Source organism: Sarcophilus harrisii, chromosome 2, assembly GCF_902635505.1.
Source record: "Sarcophilus harrisii chromosome 2, mSarHar1.11, whole genome shotgun sequence".
NCBI lineage: Eukaryota > Metazoa > Chordata > Mammalia > Dasyuromorphia > Dasyuridae > Sarcophilus > Sarcophilus harrisii.
The window spans coordinates 390621587-390642598 of record NC_045427.1 but is presented as its reverse complement, the minus strand read 5'-3'; the positions used below and the strand labels follow the sequence as shown (position 1 = coordinate 390642598).

At 39.8% G+C, this 21012-nt stretch overlaps 1 protein-coding gene across 1 annotated transcript in view; it reads left to right on the top strand.

The window, feature by feature from the left end:
* The window catches only part of ADAM19 (ADAM metallopeptidase domain 19), a 127376-nt gene that overhangs the window by 94500 nt on the left and 11864 nt on the right, over positions 1-21012 (top strand). The window contains exons 9-19 of the mRNA XM_031953600.1: positions 1023-1189; positions 8235-8319; positions 9211-9350; positions 13881-14058; positions 15587-15676; positions 16848-17043; positions 17698-17806; positions 18405-18609; positions 19302-19379; positions 19519-19627; positions 19837-19978. Of these exons, the coding sequence (XP_031809460.1) occupies positions 1023-1189; positions 8235-8319; positions 9211-9350; positions 13881-14058; positions 15587-15676; positions 16848-17043; positions 17698-17806; positions 18405-18609; positions 19302-19379; positions 19519-19627; positions 19837-19978 (1499 nt within the window). The remainder of the gene's footprint in view (positions 1-1022; positions 1190-8234; positions 8320-9210; positions 9351-13880; positions 14059-15586; positions 15677-16847; positions 17044-17697; positions 17807-18404; positions 18610-19301; positions 19380-19518; positions 19628-19836; positions 19979-21012) is intronic.

Here is a 21012-nt window from a genome sequence, read left to right as displayed (position 1 = left end):
AATATCCAGTATTCTTGGTCTTCAGCAATTGGGAAATTGGGCTCTTTTTTAAAAGAGTTATTGTTCAGTTATTTTTTAGTTGCATCTGATTCTTCATGATCCCATTTGGGATTTTCTTGGCCAAGATACTGGAGTGGTTTGTGATTTCCTTCTCTAGCTCACTTTACAGACAAGGAAACTGAAACAAACAGAATTAAGTGACTTGTTCAGGATCACAATCTAGTAAGTGTCTGAAGCCAGATTTGAAATTCCAGTCATTACCTAGTGAATAAGGATAAGAGTAAAGGAATAAATAATTTGGTTGGGATTCCAACCTCAGCTCTGATTCCAGTACCCTTTCCACTCTGCCATCTTGCTTCTATTTTACCTCTCTGATTCTCAATTGTTATATCTTTCAGACCAACAAGAATCAGGGATCCTCAAACTACAGCCTGCGGGCCAGATGCAGCAGCTGAGGACGTTTATCCCCTTTACCTAGGGCTATGAAGTTTCTTTAGTTAAAGGCCCACAAAACAAAGTTTTTGTTTTTACTATAGTCCGGCCCTCCAACAGTTCTGAGGGACAATGAACTGGCCCCCTATTTAAAAAGTTTGAGGACCCCTGAACAAGATGGTCTCTGAGGACCTTTTTAAATATTATTCCTGATACTATATATTTTTGTCATCATCTTTTCACTTTGTCTTTTTTCCTGGGTAAAAGATGGGAATAATGCTTGTTTCTTTTTGTCCTAAGAGATTCTGAGAAAACCAGTGTGATCAATGATGCTTTAACTAATCAGGAGGGAAAAGATGAAGTAAATTCCAAGTGACATTATTTTAAAAGATTGTGAAGAGATAACAGGATCAGCCCTGGTTTATCTCAGTTTCCTCATCTGTTTAAATGAGCTGGAGAAGGAAATGACAAATCACTACAGTATCTTTGTCAAGAAAATCTCAAATGGGGTAATGAAGAAGTGGACATTATTGAAATGACTGAACAGTAAGAAGAGATACCAATATGTTTTTCTCCCTTTATCCTTGCAGTTTTATCGCTCCCTGAACATCCGTATTGCTCTTGTGGGCTTGGAAGTCTGGACTCATGGAAACATGTGTGAAGTCTCCGAGAATCCCTATTCTACACTTTGGTCCTTTCTCAAATGGCGGCGCAAGCTCCTTATACAGAAGAACCATGACAATGCCCAGTTGATCACGTATGTGAACTCTTCTTGAGCTAAGAGATAACTGTTTTCCCGGTATGAAGAGGCCAGTACCCACCGCTATTGGTGGTAAAGTGGAAAGGGAACTATATTTGGAGACAGAAGAACTAGGTTCTAATCCTAGCTCTACTACTTACTAGGCAAGTTGCTTGACTTGTCTGCTCCTTAACTTCCTCATTTATAAAATGGGGATAATATTACTACTTTTTGGAAACATTGTGAGAACCAAGAGAGAGAATGTAAAGCAGTTTGTAAGCCATAATGAGGCAACCATTTTTTCTAAAAAAATTTAATAATAGCTTTTTATTTTCAAAATAATGCAGTTTTTAATAACACCTTTGCAAAACTTTGTATTCCAATTTTTTTCTCTCCCCCTTGCGCCCCTAGACAGCAAACAATCCAATATAGGTTAAACATGTGCAATTCTTCTGAATGGATGAAAGTCTGTTTCCAAATCTATCTAAGAAGGCAGTGCTAAGTCCTCAAAAAAATAAATAAGATGATTTCAAACAAATGATGGATACAGGATCTCTTGGACCCTTAAAATAGAACAAGTAATGAATAGAGGATTGTTTAATCTCTTTAAATGGTTGGTTGTTCTTTGTGCTTGAAGAGGACCAAAATGATGTCCTTATGTTGGGGTCAAGGTATAGTGTTTCTGACTAAAGCTAATTGTACCAATATAAGCTTGGAACAGTCTATCACTTGTCCATGTGGATATTTGGAGTGGAGAGTCTCTAAATTTGTGCATCTCATATTTCTTTTGAGTTATTGCAATTCAGCATTGCTCATAGAGCGCAGGACTTTCTTTGATGCAGGCAGGCCATGCTGGGAAGTCCCATGTCAGTGTCTCTAATACCTTATTATTGATTCCAAAGCTCTTCAGAGAGACCTTGAGAGTGTCATTACTTCTTCTGACTTCTGTGTGAGTGCTTGCCTTTTTTGAGCTCTCTGTAAAAACAGTTTTTTGGGCAAACATATCTTTGGCATTCGAATGTTGTATGTAGCAAGCCCATTAGAGCTGGGCTCTCTGCAGAGTTTGAATGCTTGAGAAAGGTTCTCAATGTACAGTATTTTTTCTTGTAAGGTGATCTTTAGAATTTTTCTAAGACAACTCAGATGAGGTCAGCACAATGGCTGTCCTTAAAAATAGAAGGGTTCTAAATAACTGGTAGATGCAGGATCCCTTTATCTTCCCTGATTCACAGAATATAACTGAGATCCTTAAGGATATTGTCCATTTCCTTTTTGTTCTTGCATCCCCATTGTTGAGCACAGTAATTGAGAGAGGACTGGCACTTTCTAAGTGCTTGGTAATTGAAATTTTTCAAAATCCCCATTATCTCGGATTCATCCCCTGGGGCTATCGGCAGGATATCCTTTGGTGGGGGGTTTGCCCAGGACTCTGAAATGATTAAATAGATACTGTCAGACAGGATGGGGAAGTGGAGCAAGTACTAGATTTGCAGTCTGCTGGCTTTAGTTAAAGTCTGGATTCTGCTCTCTAGTACTTGACCAAACCACTTTCTGTTTCTGGGCTTCAGATTCCTTCTCTATAAAATAAGGGTCTTGGACTAGATTCAATCCAGTATTTATTTGCCATCTCCTTTGTGCCAGGCACTATGCTGAGTCTCTTTCTAGCTAGGAATCCCACAATTCTACATGTCCAGAACTGCGCCAAACAGTGTAGAAAGAATATAAAACAGTTCTTGCCTATAAGAAGTAGGAAGACATACCCAATTAGGGAGTGAAGCAAAACCCCCTGAGACAGAGAGCACATGTTTATCACACAGTTGACTGTGTGGTCAGGAGTTTTCTCTATGCATAACTAATTGGCACATATGAGGTAGGAACCTGCTCCCTGGGGCTTCTTTGTCTCTAATTACTTGGGCTGAATGGCCTGCCTGGTCAGTCACCCCATCATGGAAACTTCTGTGCTCATTGCCATGATGATCCCTAGGGACATAGAATCTAGTGTCAGTTAACAGAGAAGAGAATTAAAGGCAAAGAAACCTTGTTGAGAACATGCATTAGATGTTCACAGATACATAGAGTAGGACAATTAGGAGACAAAGGGCAGGAGCTAACAACAAACTTCCACTTTTACCTTTTCAGAATCCAAGATATTCTTCAGTCAGGCAACACCAATAATTATGGATATATTTTAATATGATGGTCAGCAAGGTAGACTCCACCGCAATGCAAAGCAAGGGGGCTATCACTTGAAATATTTTCTCCAATTCTTGAAAACTCTGGATTAGGCTAGAATCATGAGTGCAGGATCATGCTTCTGACAATAAACAGGCATTTGTTAACTGGCTGGGGTTATAAGGAAGAAGGATGAAGCAATTCTTATTCTCAAGTATCTTGTATTCAAATAGGGGAATACATACATATACATATACCAAAATAAGGATAAAGAGAATAAGTCTTCAAGGTAATTAAACATGAAGTGGTTTTGGAGGGGAGAAAGAGAGGAAAAAGGTATCATATAGAAAGTGGTGATGAAGTTATGTTTAGAAGGAAGAGAGGGATTCTGAAAGGTAGAATGAGGAAAGAGTACATCTCAGACACAAGCAACAGCCAGCTCAAAGGCATGAAGAGGAAAAATGTAATCTATTTAATCTATTCTATAAGGAATAGAGAGCCACTTGGCTATATTGCAGAAGTACTTCAATCTCAGCCTATTTTGGGGGTCTTCTCAAGCATCTCACCCAGATAATGAAAATATTAGGAGACTCACTAGTGGTTTTGAATTTAATATGAGGAGAAAAAAGAAGATGTAGTAGAAAAGCCATCACTGAGGACCTATATGGCTGAAAAAGAAGGTGGGCTGACTTTGTAGAATGAGAGAGGGATTATAGATGGATAAATAAAAGCTTGTCTGTTATACTGGTTGAGTACTTTTTTGGAAGTGGTGCTGGAAAGAGTTAGAGGACTGACTAAGCATGAATCTTTTACTAATTTGAGCAATAATAATCACTTGACCTCTCTGTAAAATGGGTAGGGATAGATTATCTGACCTTTGAGATCCTTTGTAGCTCTAAAACTCTGATATTGTCATCCTATGAAAGGTTAAAGGAAGAAGAAAAAGGAAGGATCTCTATCCCAGTGGGGAGATCATCTATGGAAAGGAATAGAATAGGATAAGAAGGCGTGGGTGGTTTTTTTTTTTTCTTCAATCTTCATTAGTGGAAAGAACAAATAATAAATTCTCAGATTTTTTGGAGCATTTTTTTCTTTAAAAAGTTACAGACCAGAAATTGTCATGTTTGATTTTTTTAATATCTCTTTTTTTCTTTTCTACTCATTTGTCTCTTCTCCTCACAATTATACAATAAAAAAGGGAATGCCTGTAGCTTAGGAAAAGGAAAAAAGAAAAAGCTAAGTGAGAATTATTGTAAGAACTCCCAAAGTAGAAAATTGGAGAAAGTATCTACAAAAACAGAACTCTGGCCGTGTTTAGATTACTTGGACCTCAAGCTTTTGGAGACTTCCCAGTATAGAATATTTTTTTTTCGCAAGCTCAGCCACTAAATCAGTTATTAAGCATAATAACTATATTAAACATATTAACCATATTAACTATGACTGTGTCTCTGTCTTTATACTAAGTGCTGGGAATACAAAGAAAGGCAATAACATGGCCATTGTCACCAAGGAGTTCATATTCTGTGGAAAGATAATAAATAACTAAGTACATACATAATATATACCATGTAAGTATAAGGTAATCTCAGAGGGCAGTGGAGGCTATGGCCCATCCCTTCAGAAAGAATGTAATCCTTGCTTCTGAGGCTTGATGAGGCTGGTGAGTCATTTGAGTTTGGGGGGTTCTGAGTCACAACAGACTGATTAGGTTTTTGCATAATATCTGGAATTAATTTGCTAAATTCCCCCAAAACAGAAGGTCACCTTGCTGCTTAAGAAGTGTTAAGCTGTTCTACATCAGAAAAACTTCAGACTAAAGCTTCTTTTATCAACCAGCAATGAGATTATGTCTATGAGGAGGGATTTTCTGTACTTTTAGCCTAGATGAGATAGGGAGAGCCAGTCTCAAGAGGAAAAAAAATATTAGAACTAGAAAGGACCTTGGAACATAGATGGTTAGAATGTGAAGGGACCTTTGGAAGGCAAAATGTAGCATCTGAGTTGTAGAATCTGAGAATTGTAAGGGATGTCTTCATCCAATCCAACCAATACGTCAAATGGAATCCTATTACAACATAGCAGGACAATAAATAGGCTGGGGCCTGTGCTTGAAGACTTTCATTGAGGGTAATCCCATTCCTTATAAAGCAGCCTATTCCTCTTGTAGATAGCTCTAGATGCTAGAATATTTTCCTTAAATCAAAATTAAATTCACTATTGTTCTGTAAGAAACAATCAACAGGATGATTTCAGAGAGGCCTGGAAAGACTTACATAAACTAATGCTAAGTGAAATGAGCAGAACCTGGAGATCATCATACACAACAACAAGATTATACAGTAATCAATTCTGACGTGGCTCTCTTCAACAATGAGATGATTCAAACCAGTTCTAATTGTTCAATGATAAAGAGAGCCCTACCTCATTTCCAAAATATATAGAGAATTAACTCTAATTTATAAAAAAATCAAGCCATTCTCCAATTGAAAAATGGTCAAAGGATATGAACAGACAATTCTCAGATGAAGAAATTGAAACTATTTCTAGTCATATGAAAAGATGCTCCAAGTCATTATTAATCAGAGAAATGCAAATTAAGACAACTCTAAGATACCACTACACACCTGTCAGATTGGCTAAGATGACAGGAAAAAATAATGATGATTGTTGGAGGGGATGCGGGAAAACTGGGACATTGATGCATTGTTGGTGGAGATGTGAACGAATCCAACCATTTTGGAGAGTAGTTTGGAACTATGCTCAAAAAGTTATCAAACTGTGCATACCCTTTGATCCAGCAGTGTTACTACTGGGATTATATCCCAAAGAGATTATAAAGAAGGGAAAGGGACCTGTATGTGCACGAATGTTTGTGGCAGCCCTTTTTGTAGTGGCTAGAAACTGGAAACTGAATGGATGTCCATCAGTTGGAGAATGGCTGAATAAATTGTGGTATATGAATATTATGGAATATTACTGTTCTGTAAGAAATGACCAACAGGATGATTTCAGAAAGGCCTGGAGAGACTTACACGAACTGATGCTGAGTGAAATGAGCAGGACCAGGAGATCATTATATACTTCAACAACAATACTATATGATGACCAGTTCTGATGGACCAGGCCATCCTCAGCAACGAGATCAACCAAATCATTTCTAATGGAGCAGTAATGAACTGAACTAGCTATGCCCAGAAAAAGAACTCTGGGAGATGACTAAAAACCATTACATTGAATTCCCAATCCCTATATTTATGCACACCTGCATTTTTGATTTCCTTCACAAGCTAATTGTACAATATTTCAGAGTCTGATTCTTTTTCTACAGCAAAATAACGTTTTGGTCAGGTATACTTATTGTGTATCTAATTTATATTTTAATATATTTAACATCTACTGGTCATCCTGCCATCTAGGGGAGGGGGTGGGGAGGGGTAAGAGGTGAAAAATTGGAACAAGAGGTTTGGCAATTGTTAATGCTGTAAAGTTACCCATGTATATATCCTGTAAATAAAAGGCTATTAAATAAAAATAAATAAATAAAAAAAGAGAATTAGTAAGACATATAAAAAGATAAAGGTTACTTGTTGCATTAAAAAAAAAAAAGATAAAGAGAGCCCTATACACCCAGAGAGAGAACTGTGGGAACTGAGGGTGGATCGCAACATAGCATCCTCACTCTTTCTGTTGATGTTTGCTTGCATTGTGTTTTTTTTCTCAGGTTTTTTTTTTCCTTCTTGATCCGATTTTTCTTGTGAAGCAAGATAACTGTATAAACATATATGCATATATTGGATTTAACATATATTTAACATATTTAACATGTATTGGACTATCTGCCAGCTAGGGGAAGGGGTAGGGGGAAGGAGGGAAAAATTTGGAACAGAAAGTTTTGTAAGGGTCAGTGTTGAAAAATTATCCATGCATATGTTTTGTAAATAAAAAGCTTTAATAAAATTAAAAAAAAATTTTTTAAAGAATAATAAAAATGAAAAAAGGATTAAATTCATTCTTTCCCCTATAAAGTCCTTTTGAATATTTAAATACAGCTGTCATCCCTTTCCTCTCCCTGCCCTCTTCTCCAGGCTAAATAAGCTCAGATCCTTCTATTCAGTTCCTTAAATATCTAGGATTTGACTGCCCTTCTCTGGATCCTTTCCAGTTTAGCAATATCCTTCTTAAAATTTGGCCTCCAGGTCTGCACATGAAATCTGACGTGAGCTTAATAGGGCAGATTTTATAGCAAAGCTTCACTCTCTCATTCCTATAAGCACATAATGCAACCTAAGATGACATTAGTTTTGTTGGCCCTGAGTCCGACAAGAGGGTGACGTACCAGAATCTATAACTACCTCTTTTTCCTGGGATGCTGACGGGGAAGCGTAGCAGCTGAAGGATGTGAGTGTGAATCATCTGAGCATCATGACCCATACCACCTTCCCTTCCATATGCCCTCCTCCACCCAGATGGCTTCATCCTGTGCAGCAGGAATAGGAAGCAATTTGTAACCTGCTCATTTCCTGCCAGTGTAGATTATACTATTGGCATAATGTAGGAATGGGAGGAGAGAGGGAGAAACTACATCTTTGGCTCTTGAAGTCATTGATTTCTGTCTTTCTCCTCTCTGAGTTTTCGTGGAAGAGAGTGAAGAAAAATGGTGGTGGTGAGGGGTGGACTTGTGTCTCTTGGAAGCCACAGAACTAGCTCAGAGACCAGAAGACCTTTATTTGTCTGAGAGTCAGAGGATGGGCTTAAGAAAGTTGTCTTTTCAATGAAACCACTGAAAACTGTAATACATCATATGTGATTATATTTTTCCTATATCTGTGCTTATTTTTGCAGTGTTCCTCTCAAACCAAGCTCCATTAATCTCTCTCTTCTCTTTTAGGGGCATGTCTTTCCATGGCACTACAATTGGCCTGGCTCCACTGATGGCCATGTGCTCTGTGTACCAGTCTGGAGGAGTCAACATGGTGAGTCCCATCCAAATAAGTCAGGTGGTATAGAAGCTGAATGAATTGTTGCAAGAACCAGAAAATCTGCGTCTCTGAAAATTGGTCTCTTATTTTTTTCTGCTGGATTGAAATAACTGGCTTTCACTCTTAAACCCCCACTTCTGCTGGGAACCACTGTTTCAATTTCATCAAGTATTGGCAGAAGGATCTCATGTCTCAGGGCCTCTTATGCGGCTCTTCTCTGCAATCCTTAGTGAGAAAACAGAGGAACGGAGACAGGAAAGCAATTGCCATGTAAGCTGAAAAGCAGGATCTCAGTGTCTATTCATCTGAATAAAATCCAGGTCAATTAATTTAGCATTAATTTTAGCTAGTTGTGGCAGTGCTACTCCTGATATGATAATATTGCTCCCTCATCCAGTGCAGGTCCTCAACTCCTCCTAGAAATATTCAGAGTTTGCTAGACTCTCCTGTATATTCTAACCAAGTTGCTAAGAAAGTAATAGAAGTGATATTACCTCTGTTCTTATGTGTAATGGGCTTTGGTAATAACTTTAGAAAGTGCTGTCCTTGGCAGAAATCTTTCTTGTGAGGATATTTGGGGAGTTCACTGCTACCTTTTTAGGGTGATGTCCCAGAGAACAATCAAAGCTTTCTCTAACATATTCCCTGTCTGAGGCATAATACTGGGCCAGATAGACCATGTGTTTTATCCTGTAGAGAATATCACAAGTTCATCCTCTTTAAAGTATAAGAAAAAAATGACTCCCAAATTACTCAATCATAGATTCTCAAAGTGCACACGTGTATTAAAAGGCTGGATCAGTAAAGTTGGCCAAGGAGATACTTAGAGGATGGTGGGTGATGGCCTAGGACTGCTCACCTTGACCGATCTCTCTTTCTGCCTAGGATCATTCAGAGAATGCCATTGGGGTGGCAGCCACCATGGCCCATGAGATGGGCCACAACTTTGGAATGAGCCATGACTCTGCAGACTGCTGCTCAGCAAGTGCTGAGGATGGTGGATGCATCATGGCAGCAGCCACTGGGTGAGTGAGCATTCAGAGAGCTGGAACAGACCTTGGAACACTGAATACCTGAACTGGAAGGACACTGGGGTACAGAGTGTTGGAAGTTAGAAGTAGCAGGGACTTTAGAACTTAGAGTGCTAGAGCTAGAAAGGCAAATGATATTAGAAATGAAAAAGATCTTACAACACAGAATGACAGGACTGGAAGAGACACTAGAGCACAGAACATGGATTAGAACTGGAAGGACCCTTAGGACATAGAATGCTAAAACTTAGATAGGATCTTAGAACTGAATCTTACAGTTAGAAATATCTTAGAACATAGAATAGAAACAGAATGAGATAGACCCTAAAACAGATAGTATTCGAGCTGAGTAGGATTTTAGAACTTAGAATGTAGAGCATTAGAGCTTGGGATCTTGGAGTTCATCTGTAATTTTATAAAAGAGAAAACAGAGCAATTTGCCTAATATTACACAACCAGTTAGTGGCAGATCTTAGACTTACACCCAGGCCTCTTAGCTAAGAAGCCTGTGAAAATGGAGTTTGGGAAAGGTGAAAGATAGGAGAGTGGCCAGTGTTTCTCAGTCCATCAGAAGTAATTGTGGAATTCTGTGACATTTGTGTGGAATTTTATGGCTTTAATTTCAAGGAAATTGAAATGTTCATAATAATATAATGTAATTAAAGCATTTTCCCACTTCTTATCTCATTCCCTTCCCCCTCCCTCCACATTCCCTCCACTTTACATAGGAGAAGAATGAGATTCAGAGAGATACATATGATCTAAGGTTCTATAGCTCATTAAGTAGGAGAGTCACTGCATGAACTCCTATAATCTTATTCCAAGCCTGGTCCTTTTTTACTATACTTTGCCATGACCCCCAAAGATGAGGTTGACCTTGGTTCCCATTTTCAATCTGTCCCTGCTTTTCCTGGCCTCAGGGTCACCTTTATAAAGGTCAATCATAGGGCCTATTCTTCCCTTTATAAGGAGCTAATGAGAAAAGTTAACATCATAGCCCTATGAAAACTAAAAAAAAAAAAAACTTGTTGCAAAAATCGAATATCAGTATTATTATCATCATGACTTATTATCATGGTTATCACAAATTACTATGGTGATTTGGGGTGTTTGCCAAAAACAAATAGTGCATGAAGTAGCATCAGGAGATCAGGTTCTCTCGTGAGCACTTATGTGGCCCTCAGAAAGAGGAAGGGAGAAGAAACATTCACAGCCACATGGGGGAAGTATTGAGGAAAGCTACCTCTTCCAGAAAGAATGAATGTTTGCTATCTTTAATTCACCCAATTCTGAAATTCATTTTCAGCAGAACCTCTTTTGAGCCATGTAATACAAATATTTTTAATATTTGTTAACATTTTTTGTATTTCTTTTTTGTCTCCCTATCATTAACTGGCAGTACTCCATCCCCTAGAGTTCCCTCTCCCCAAATAGAAATCCTTCCTTGTAATAAATAAGATCAGTCAAGCAAAGCCAAGCTGTACTTTGGCTTAGTCTAAAAATCGTGGATTATCTCATTCTGTACTTCTGTCCATGATGGCTGAGCCAAGAGGATGATTCATCATCTGTCTTCTGTGATTGTGACTGATCGTTGCTTTGATTAGAATTCAGAGTTCTTTCATAGTTGTTTTCCTTGACAAAATTATAGTCATTGTATGAATTGTTTGCCTGATTCTGTTCCCTTCATGGTAACCTATCATTAATAAAGCTCATGCTTTATGTTTTGGTACTTCTCCTTTCTTCCCATCCTCTGAAAGAATTAACTACACAGGCACATATTTTCACTGAATCATCCACACCCTTTGTTGTGATCAATTCTTGTTGTGATCAATAGTATCTATAATGATATAACTTCTGGCTAGAGTTAGAGCTGTGATCTGTGACCATGTAACAGAACTAAGCTGTTTGGCCTAGCCATTGAGCCCATGACCTTAGTCTCATTGGTACAGCCCTTTGATCTACTTAAAGCATTTTAAAATAGTTTTTAAAAATTCTTCAGTGGTTTCTAGTTGCCTGCCTCCTTAATAAAATTCAGACTTTTAATGTCTCACATTCAGGGCCACTCAGTCTCAATTCCATCTCCTTTCACTCATAGCCTTTCTCTCTATGTACTTTGCATTCCTAGCAAACTGAACTATGTTATTTCCCCAAAATATATCCTGCCCTTTGCCTTTGTGTCTGAGCTTATGCTATTCCATACTCTTAGAATTTTTTTCTTTTTCCATCAGTTATGATTGAAGTCCTGGCCTTTATTTAAATTAAAACCTGACTTTAATACTATCTTCTTTAGGTAGGGGGCTCAGTGCATAGAGCTCTGGTCCTAGAAACAGAAATCCAGCTTCTTCAACTACTAACTAGTTATGTGATCCTAGGCAAGTCCCTTAACTTCTATCTGTCTCAGTTTCCTCAGCTATAAAATGAGGATAATAATAGCATCTCTCTCCCAGGATTGTTGTGAGAATCAAATGAGGTGATATTTTAAAGTGCTTTTCACAGTGCAGGGCATATATATTGGGCACTTAATTGTTCTTGTTCACACTGAGATACTATTTCAGACCTATCAGAATGAATAATATGACAGAAAAGAAAAATAACAAATGTTGGAGGGCATGTGGAATAATTGGAGCACTAATGAATTTTTGTGGAGTTAAAAACTGATCAAAACATTCTAGAGAGCAATTTGGAACTAAATCCCAAGAGCTGTAAAACTACATGCCATTTGACCCAGCAATATCATTTCTAGGTCTGTATTCCAAGCGGTCAAAGAAAAAGGGAGAAGACCTATTTGTACAGGAGTATTTAAAGGATTCTTTTTGTGGTGACAAAGGAATGGAAGTTGTGGGGATTACTATTATTGAGGAATGACTGAATAAGTTGTGGTATATAACTGTGATGGAATATTATTAGGTTATAAGAAATGAGGAGCAGAGTAATTTTAGGGAAAAAGAAACTTGAGAAAATTCATATGAACTAATGAAAAGTGAAGTAAGTAGAACCAGGAAAATATTGTATACAAAAATAGAAATATAGTACAATGATCAACTGTTCTATTCTGATCAATATAATGATTCAAGACAATTTGAAAGGATTTGTGATGAAAAATGCTATACTCCTGCAGAGAAATAACTGATGGAATCTGAATGCAGATTGAAGCATAGTTCTTTCACTTTATTTTCCTTGGTAATTTTTTTTGCAACATGGCTAACATGAAAAATATGCTTTGCATGATTTCACATGTATAATTGATATCACATTTCTTGCCTGGACAGAGGTGGGTTGGGAGGAAGGGAAAGAATTTGGGACTCAATGTTTTTAAAAGAATGTTAAAAAAATAATAAATTTAAAAATGCTTATTCTCTTTCCCTTTTCCAAGAAATCTTTCCTGATCTCTCTGGTCTATAATGACTTTCTTCCTCGGACCTCATATAAAACCTTTGTTTTAATATCTCTCTCTACATAATTGTTTTGTAATGCTGAGTATTATAGTTCTATGTGTTTATGTCTTTATCCCCTTATCAGACAGTCAGGTTCATGATAAGAGGAACTATTTATGTAAACATTAATAATAATAGCTCAAATTTGTACAGGACTTTAAAATTTACAAGGTGTTTTATATGCAGTATTTCATTTGATTTTCACAAAGACCCCTGTTAGATAGGTAGATAGGTGCTGTTATTACTTCCAGTTTACTGATGAAGAAACTGAGGCTCAGAGAAGTTAAATAAATTACTTAGGGTCACAGAGTTAATGAACATCTGAGGCAGGATTCAAATCCATGTCTTTTTGACTCCAGATCCAATAGCTATCTACTGTGCTATATTATATTGTCTGTCTTTTAAACTCAATATCTTCTTCAGCACCAGAAGGGAAATTTTCTCATAGTAGGTACTTATTAAATATTTATTGAATGAGTGAATGAATTGGTGAAAAATTTCTGGAAACACTTCTTTTTGGCTTGTTCATCAGTTCTAAGGGGAGAGCAACCTCCCTAAAATATTTAAAACTCTGCTGAGACACACAAAATCTATATCATCCATGCACAATATTGATATTGCTTTCTCCAATTCTCAAATACTTGCTGTGGTGCTATATGAAGCAAAAATAAATCTGGGAATACCATGTTGTCATAGTCAGGTATTCTAGTATGGATCTGTGATCTCAGAAACTTGGAGATTTCCTCCAACAGTATAGAGCATAGTTGATCAATCAGTGCCCATCCTGTGCTACTCTTGATCTTATTTTCCCTAAATTTGACATGGGGATTCCACCCATTGTGCTAAACACCTTCCTCACTTTCACTAAAGAAAGCAACATGACATAGGGCTGTCTATAGATTATCATAAAAGATGTAAAAACAAATCTAAGTCATTGCTAAAGGATATAGGAAGCTTGAAATACGGGTGCAGAATTCTGGTATACCTTATGCAGATGGACTCATGCAAACAGACTCATATCACATTTTTTTTTCATGTTGTTGCCTTGACTGGTGGATTCATGACAGCTCTATTTTGTTTTTTCTGTTAGGCATCCCTTTCCCAAGGTGTTCAACCGATGCAACAGGAAGGAGCTGGACAGGTACCTGCAATCAGGAGGTGGAATGTGTCTTTCCAACATGCCAGATACCAGGACATTGTATGGGGGCCAGAGGTGTGGAAATGGGTACCTGGAAGATGGAGAAGAGTGTGACTGTGGTGAGGAGGAGGTAAGAATAAGAACTTGGTGCTGGGAGAAAAGAGGAAGGGAATATGGTTTTGAATGGAGAGGAAGGACTTTTGAGACTTTTTAAAACTCAGGGGGAAAAAAAGAATGCTACTTTTTATTGATTGATCCCAAAATTCATGTAGTAGCCTGATATAGTAAAAGGACCATGGGATTTGAAGTCAGAGAACTAGACAGCCAAGCTCTGTGAATTACTACCTCTACAATCTTAGAATAGTGACTTCCCTACCTCCCTTTAGTCCCTTGGTCTCAATTTCTTCATCTGTAAAAGAAAGGGCAGTCCAGTGCAGTAGACAGAACATTAAAGTGCTGATTATGGTCCCATCACAACTGAATTTGAATCTCTTTACTCTTTCTTGTTCTCAGTGTCCTCATCTGTAAAATGGGGAGAAGGATATTGAATTGGGGGAACCTATAAATTCCCTTCCTGGATGATCTCTAGTATCTTTCTAGCTACAGATGCTGTAATCCTAATGATAGAAAATTAGCAGATAAGTAAACAGTTTCCTAAAGATAGGGATTAAGGACTAACAGGAGGAGACTTGCTCTGTTTTTCATGCCCAGAGATTCTCTAGATAAGTCTTGCTTTGAACTACCACCCTGCCTTTACTCCACTAAATTCCCCCAGCCTCCAGCATAACTGTGATGAGGACTTTCAACTGAGAGTTTTATCAGCTTGCTGTGTGTGTTTTATACATGAAAAGTTCATATCTGATGAATAAATTAGCCCCACTGAGGCCAGTGGGAAGAAGGGAAGGACTATCTATCTGTAGACTCATAATATTTTAGGTGTGGAAGGAACTAGTTGGGCTGAGATCAGTTTTAGTAAGAAGCGAAGTCTCTGGTACTGAACCCAGGAGCCCAATTGAACTATGTTCATCTGCCCCTTGTTCTGAGGGTCTTAGTCTAGGCCAGTGGTTCTCAAAGTATGGTCTAGGCAGGTGTCCTCAAACTACGGCCTGTGGGCCAGATGTGGCAGCTAGGACATTTATCCCCCTCACCCAGGGCTATGAAGTTTCTTTATTTAAAGGCCCACAAAACAAAGTTTTTGTTTTTACTATAGTCCGGCCCTCCAACAGTCTGAGGGACAGTGAACTGGCCCCCTATTTAAAAAGTTTGAGGACTCCCGGATCCTGGGGATGTCTGAAACCCTTTTAGAGGGTCTACAAATTCAAAAATAGTTTTTATTTCCAATATGGTAAATGTCTATAAATATAATTCAGATAAACAAAAACTCTTTGGAGAGATCCTCAATAATTTTTAATAGGATAAAGGTACTGAAAACAAAAGTTTGAGAACCACTGGTCTAGGCAATTGTGGGCCAGATGAGTGGATTTAAAGGAGCTCTTCAAGGTGTGGATTTTGGGGTACACACCTTCTGGATCTATAACTCATGGATGGAAGAGCAGGGATATGGAAGGGAGGCCCCTGGACTTCTGTGTCCCTTTCCACCTTCACCACCTTTCCTATCAGCACTGTAAACATTTCCTGACTGCTGCTCTCTCCCCCAGGAATGCCACAATCCCTGCTGCAATGCTTCTAACTGTACTCTGAAACCAGGGGCGGAGTGTGCCCATGGCTCCTGCTGCCACGAGTGCAAGGTGAGGAGACAAGGCTACTCTATGGAGGGGCACTGGCTACAGGATTGTCTTCCACTGGCGGAGGGAGAAGGCATGGGAAGAAGCTTTCAGTTGGAAGAGATTGTCAACGAACACCAACTCCATCACCTTCTCTCTAGATCAATCTGACTCTAACATCCTAGGGAACTCTCCATTCTTTGAAGCTGCCAAACTGTATTGTTTGGCTTTCTCTGGGAGCTTAGTGGAAGATCTGGTTTATTCTCTCAGAAGAAATTGTTTTATTTGTTCTAGTGGTGAACAGGGAAGTTTGAGCATTCCTCCCAAGGAAGAAAGCTATATATCAGGGGGCAGAATGCATTCTGTGGCCTGAGACTTAGTGAACACTGATTGCTTACAACCTACTGATAAAGATTTCTATCTCTCCTTTTAAAGCATCTCTGTTCTTTTTCCAAAGGGTGACTCAGATTTCATTTATAAAGTCAGTAAATAACTATGTTTCTCAGCTCACATCATTATCACCTATCACCATTCAGATCTCAGGTTTGTACTATTACATACTAGCATGATGGACTTTGTCCACTTCTTTCCAGAGAAGGAAGGACGTGCTGCTTGCAGTTAGTGGGAAGGTTGCAGCATAGTTTGTTCTTTACAAAATAGCTCCTGAGACATCATGGATGTCTTTAGGATAAACCTCGGGCCTCCTTAGGAACATAAAGGTGAGACTGAACAGGTGTGAGCTCTGACTAATTGTGGAGGAATAGGGAGAGGGAGAGATAAAGTCTATTCTGTCTAGTACTCCTGGTCACCAGACTTCCATTGGAATACTGATAGGGATGAAGTTGGGAAAGAGTTGAGTTACTGAGAGAGTATATACCCTTTAGGATATTGTGCAACTCTTGGAGCATCTATCTATGACTTCCTGTAGTCGGGACTTAACTGACTTACCTCTTCTTTTAGTTTTCTCCTTGAAGGTATTTGTTCCTCCATCTCCCCTCAGATCGTCTATAATCTTGATACTTCTGAGCTTATGGGTTTCCAAAATCAACAACCCTGTCACATCACTACAATATTGGGGTTAAAAATGGAAAATCAGAAACATCCATAGAAATATAAAATGGATGCTAATGACAGAGCCCTTGTGAGGTGAAAGAGAATTCACCTTTTGACTGATCCCTTCTTTTCTTGTTATCAGCTGCTACCTCCAGGCACTCTGTGCCGTGAGCAGTCCCGGCAGTGTGACCTTCCTGAGTACTGCACTGGAAAGTCACCTCATTGTCCCACCAATTTCTACCAGATGGATGGCACCCCATGTGAAGGCGGGCAGGCTTACTGTTACAACGGCATGTGCCTTACCTATCAGGAGCAGTGCCAACAGCTCTGGGGGCCTGGTGAGTCTTTCCCCAATGACATACATCTCTCCTCCCAAAAGCTTTCATCTCAATCTGATTCTTTCCTCTAAATGCCAGTATCTTAGTGTGAAGAGAACTTCACAACTCATATGTATGGTGCCATAAGATTTAGGAAACTCCTTTTTTCACAACAAACCTCCTGGCTAGATAGTACAAAGGATTTGGAAGAAGCTTTATATAAATGTCTTTGTCCAAAGTGAAAAAAGCAGACAAAATAAAACAGGTCTTAGAGGCAGCTAGGTGGAAAAGAGGACCTGAAATCAGAGGACCTGGATGAAAATCTGATTCAGAACCTATTAACTGTGATACTAAGCAAGCCACTTAACTTTTGACTTGCCTCTGTTTCCTCATCTGTAAAATAGGGATAAAAATAGAACCTACCTCTTAGAGTCATTATAAGGATCAAATGGGATAATATTTGTAAAACACTTTGGAAAATCTAAAAATCCTGTCTATGTCAATGCTAGCCATTATTTTTATTATAATAATAGAACAGAGTGGAGGGAACAGAACATAAAGGGCATTCTGGGAAGCTTCCAGTACAGACTCAGTGATGACACAGTTTTGCAGAGGACCTCTTTTGAGCTCTCTTGAAGGAGGTTGCTTGATAAATGTGTTCTCTTCTTTTCCCAGGAGCTCGCCCTGCCCCTGACCTCTGCTTTGAGAAGGTGAACGTAGCAGGAGACCCTTTTGGGAATTGTGGGAAGGACATGAATGGAGAACACAAGAAGTGTGCCATGAGGTGATGATTGTAGGAGAGGTCCTTTGGGGAATGGACTGACAGAAAGGTCTTTCTTGTTACTCACCCCCAGCCTAGTTCTGACCCCAGGGAATCTGAGGACCTCGGTAAGCTCCAGATGGACCAGACAAGCCTTGGCCAGATGCGTGCTTCTCCTGTAGTGCTTGTTTAACATGCAGGCCTTTCTTTCTAAACCAGGGCCTGGTGACAGAAGGGGGATGAATCACTGCTAATCTCTTCTCATGATTGGGAAAACAAACAACCTACAAAATTGTGCTATCAGTCATCCTAGCTTGCTTGCTTTCTTCCCCAAAGAAGGAGTTGGTCCTGGCCAATTCTGCCCCATTCTGTGTGCCCCATAGATACCACCATCACCATGAATGGGAGGTAAATCCACTATTGGGGCACCCGTGTACCTCACCTCAAGGTCTGAGGAAGAGGAAGAATGCTGAGTCCAGGAGTGGCTAGAAGAACCAAGATGGCTTTGGCTTTAGGATTCTTTGCTCACTGATGGGGAGGGCCTTTCAGATAGAACCAGTGTGTGGTACCAGGCTTCTGTCCCCTTCCTTGAGTTCCACCTCCTTTTCTTCCTTGGGTTTAGGGATGCCAAGTGTGGGAAGATCCAGTGCCAGAGTTCAGAGGCCAGGCCCCTGGAGTCCAATGCAGTGCCTATTGATACCACCATCACCATGAATGGGAAGAAAATCCGCTGCCGGGGCACCCATGTGTACCGAGGCCCAGAAGAAGAGGGGGACATGTTGGATCCGGGGCTAGTGATGACAGGAACCAAGTGTGGCTATAACCATGTGAGTGCTCTTGCCTGGCAACAGTGGAGAATGGACTTCAGGAAGGCAGTTGGGGTTGTGGTTGTTAGAGACAAGCCTCCGTCTGTCCTAGAAGAGTAATAGGGACAAAGTAGACAGTAGGGAGAAAGAACTCAGGCCACAAATTCCAATCCCGGCAGTGTGACCTTTCCGAATTCTGCACTGGAAAATCACCTCATTGTCCCACCAACGTCTACCAGATGGATAGCACCTCATGTGAAGGCTGGCAGGCTTACTGTTACTGGAAATGTGGAGAGAGAGGGATTAGACTTAATCTACTTGACCTCATAGAGTAGAGCTAAGGATGAATGGATGGAAGGTCCAGCAAGATGGATTTTACCTTAATATCATTAGAGTTGTCTGCCAGTGCAATAGGATGACTGAAGGTCATGAATTCCAGTCAGAATATGACTCAGCCTTCTCCCGGGGGAATCTTAAAATGGAGAATTGAAATCTCAGGGCGTGTTGCATGGCTTCAGTTTTAAGTCTTGGTAAACTTACCAAAAAGTTGGTAAGTAACTTGGTAAGTTACTTAAAGTAAACTTTAAGTTTACTTGGTAAACTTGGTAAACTTGGTTTAAGTTGGTAAAAACTTGGTAAACCTTGATAAAAGGATTTAGAAGCCAAGATTCATGATTCCCAGTTTGTGGATGACTCAGTTCCTTCTTCCACAGATTTGCTTCGAAGGACAATGCAGGAACACCTCCTTTTTTGAAACTGAAGGTTGTGGGAAGAAATGCCACGGCCATGGGGTAGGTCTTGGCAGAAATCCCCGTGGCTTGTCCTCTGTTTTCATGGGGGGTGGAGGAGGCGGTTCTCTTTGGGAGACCAGGGTTCTCTCCTGAGGCTGCCACAAGGCAGGCTCTCATGCCTCCTGTCTTCCCACCACAGGTCTGTAACAATAAACAGAATTGTCATTGCTTCCAAGGGTGGGCTCCACCTTTCTGCAATACTGTGGGCCATGGAGGCAGCATCGACAGCGGGCCCATGCCCCCCCAGAGTGAGTGAGATACCCTCATCTTTGTCATTCCCTGCATTCTGGGATGGGGGACAGAACCAGTCGGAGGGAGGAGTGGAGACCTTGGGGCAGCTGGTAGGAGTAGTGATAATTATGAGCCCTTACTTTCCTCAGTCCTAAGTTTCAATGACTCTTACACTAGCATTCAGAGGATTTTTCCCAGCTTTGTTTCTTCATTCTCTTTCTGGCAGGTGTTGGCCCTGTGGTAGCTGGAGTGTTGTCCGCCATCTTGTTATTGGGTATCATCCTACTAGTGCTCTATTGCTACAAAAGGCGCAAACTGGGCCCACTTAAGCCCTCTGCTCTCCCCTCCAAGTGGAGACAACAGTTCAGGTGAGATGAGTGTCGGCCTCCCTTCCCACATAGCCCCTGCCCCAAGTTAACTCTGGACAATTATAATATTCCTCAAGCTGGTTCCCTGCCTTGAATCTCTCACCTTATAATGACAAGTCTTTTAGAAGTCTGACATTATCGATGGACTTTCTGAGGTCATTTAGCCTCCTTTGGATGTTAAAGGTTGGAGATGATCTACTTCTAGATAAAGGGCTAGAGCTTCTAGGAACCTAGACCAGGTAGAGCTGTAATGAACAGTTCTGGTACCTGAAGCTGACAGCATGCTAAATGCACCAGGTAAATATATTACCATATGCAAAATAAATTTAAAATGAACACAAGGCTATCCACTACAAAGTATTTAGGGAAAGAAGGCAGTGACAGTTGAGATCTCCAGGGAAAGAAAGGCTTTGTGTAGATTAGAAAGTGAAGCTTGAAATATACCTTGAAAAGTAAGTGAGAGATTCTCTGAGGCTGAGAGACTGAGGTGAGGAGGGTTGGGGTGCTAGAACAAAGGAACAGAGGTGGACAAAGTTGCATTGCCCCATCCCACTTCTGTCTTTGGAGTCAGGATGTGAGACTTTCTATTTTGGCATGTGTTAGCCTTATTTCATTTTTTTTATATTGCAAGTTACTTCCTCCTCTCATTTATCTTTTCCTTTTTAACCGAAAACAATGCGTTAATGCAAAATCTTCTGATGCAGAGCCCAAGCTTTTTGCTAGAATAGCTTTGAGGGAAGAAAAGTATTACTGGGAAAGTGGAAGTTTTGTTTGTGATGCTTTCCATCTTCAGAGGGCCATGCATGTGGACTGTATCATTTTTAGACCAGATTATGGAAAAGGGGACTGGAGGGTGGTGGGGTGGATTCTAGGGACCATACAGAGAGGAACAGAATTTTTTATCAGTGTATTAAGGAATGTAGAGAAGGAGAAAAGCTGGACACATTGATTGTGATTAGGAGCATGAAGGGACATACTTGTCTTTGATAGCACCTGTGGGCTATCCACTCCATTTTTTTCTCTCTTTTTTCCAG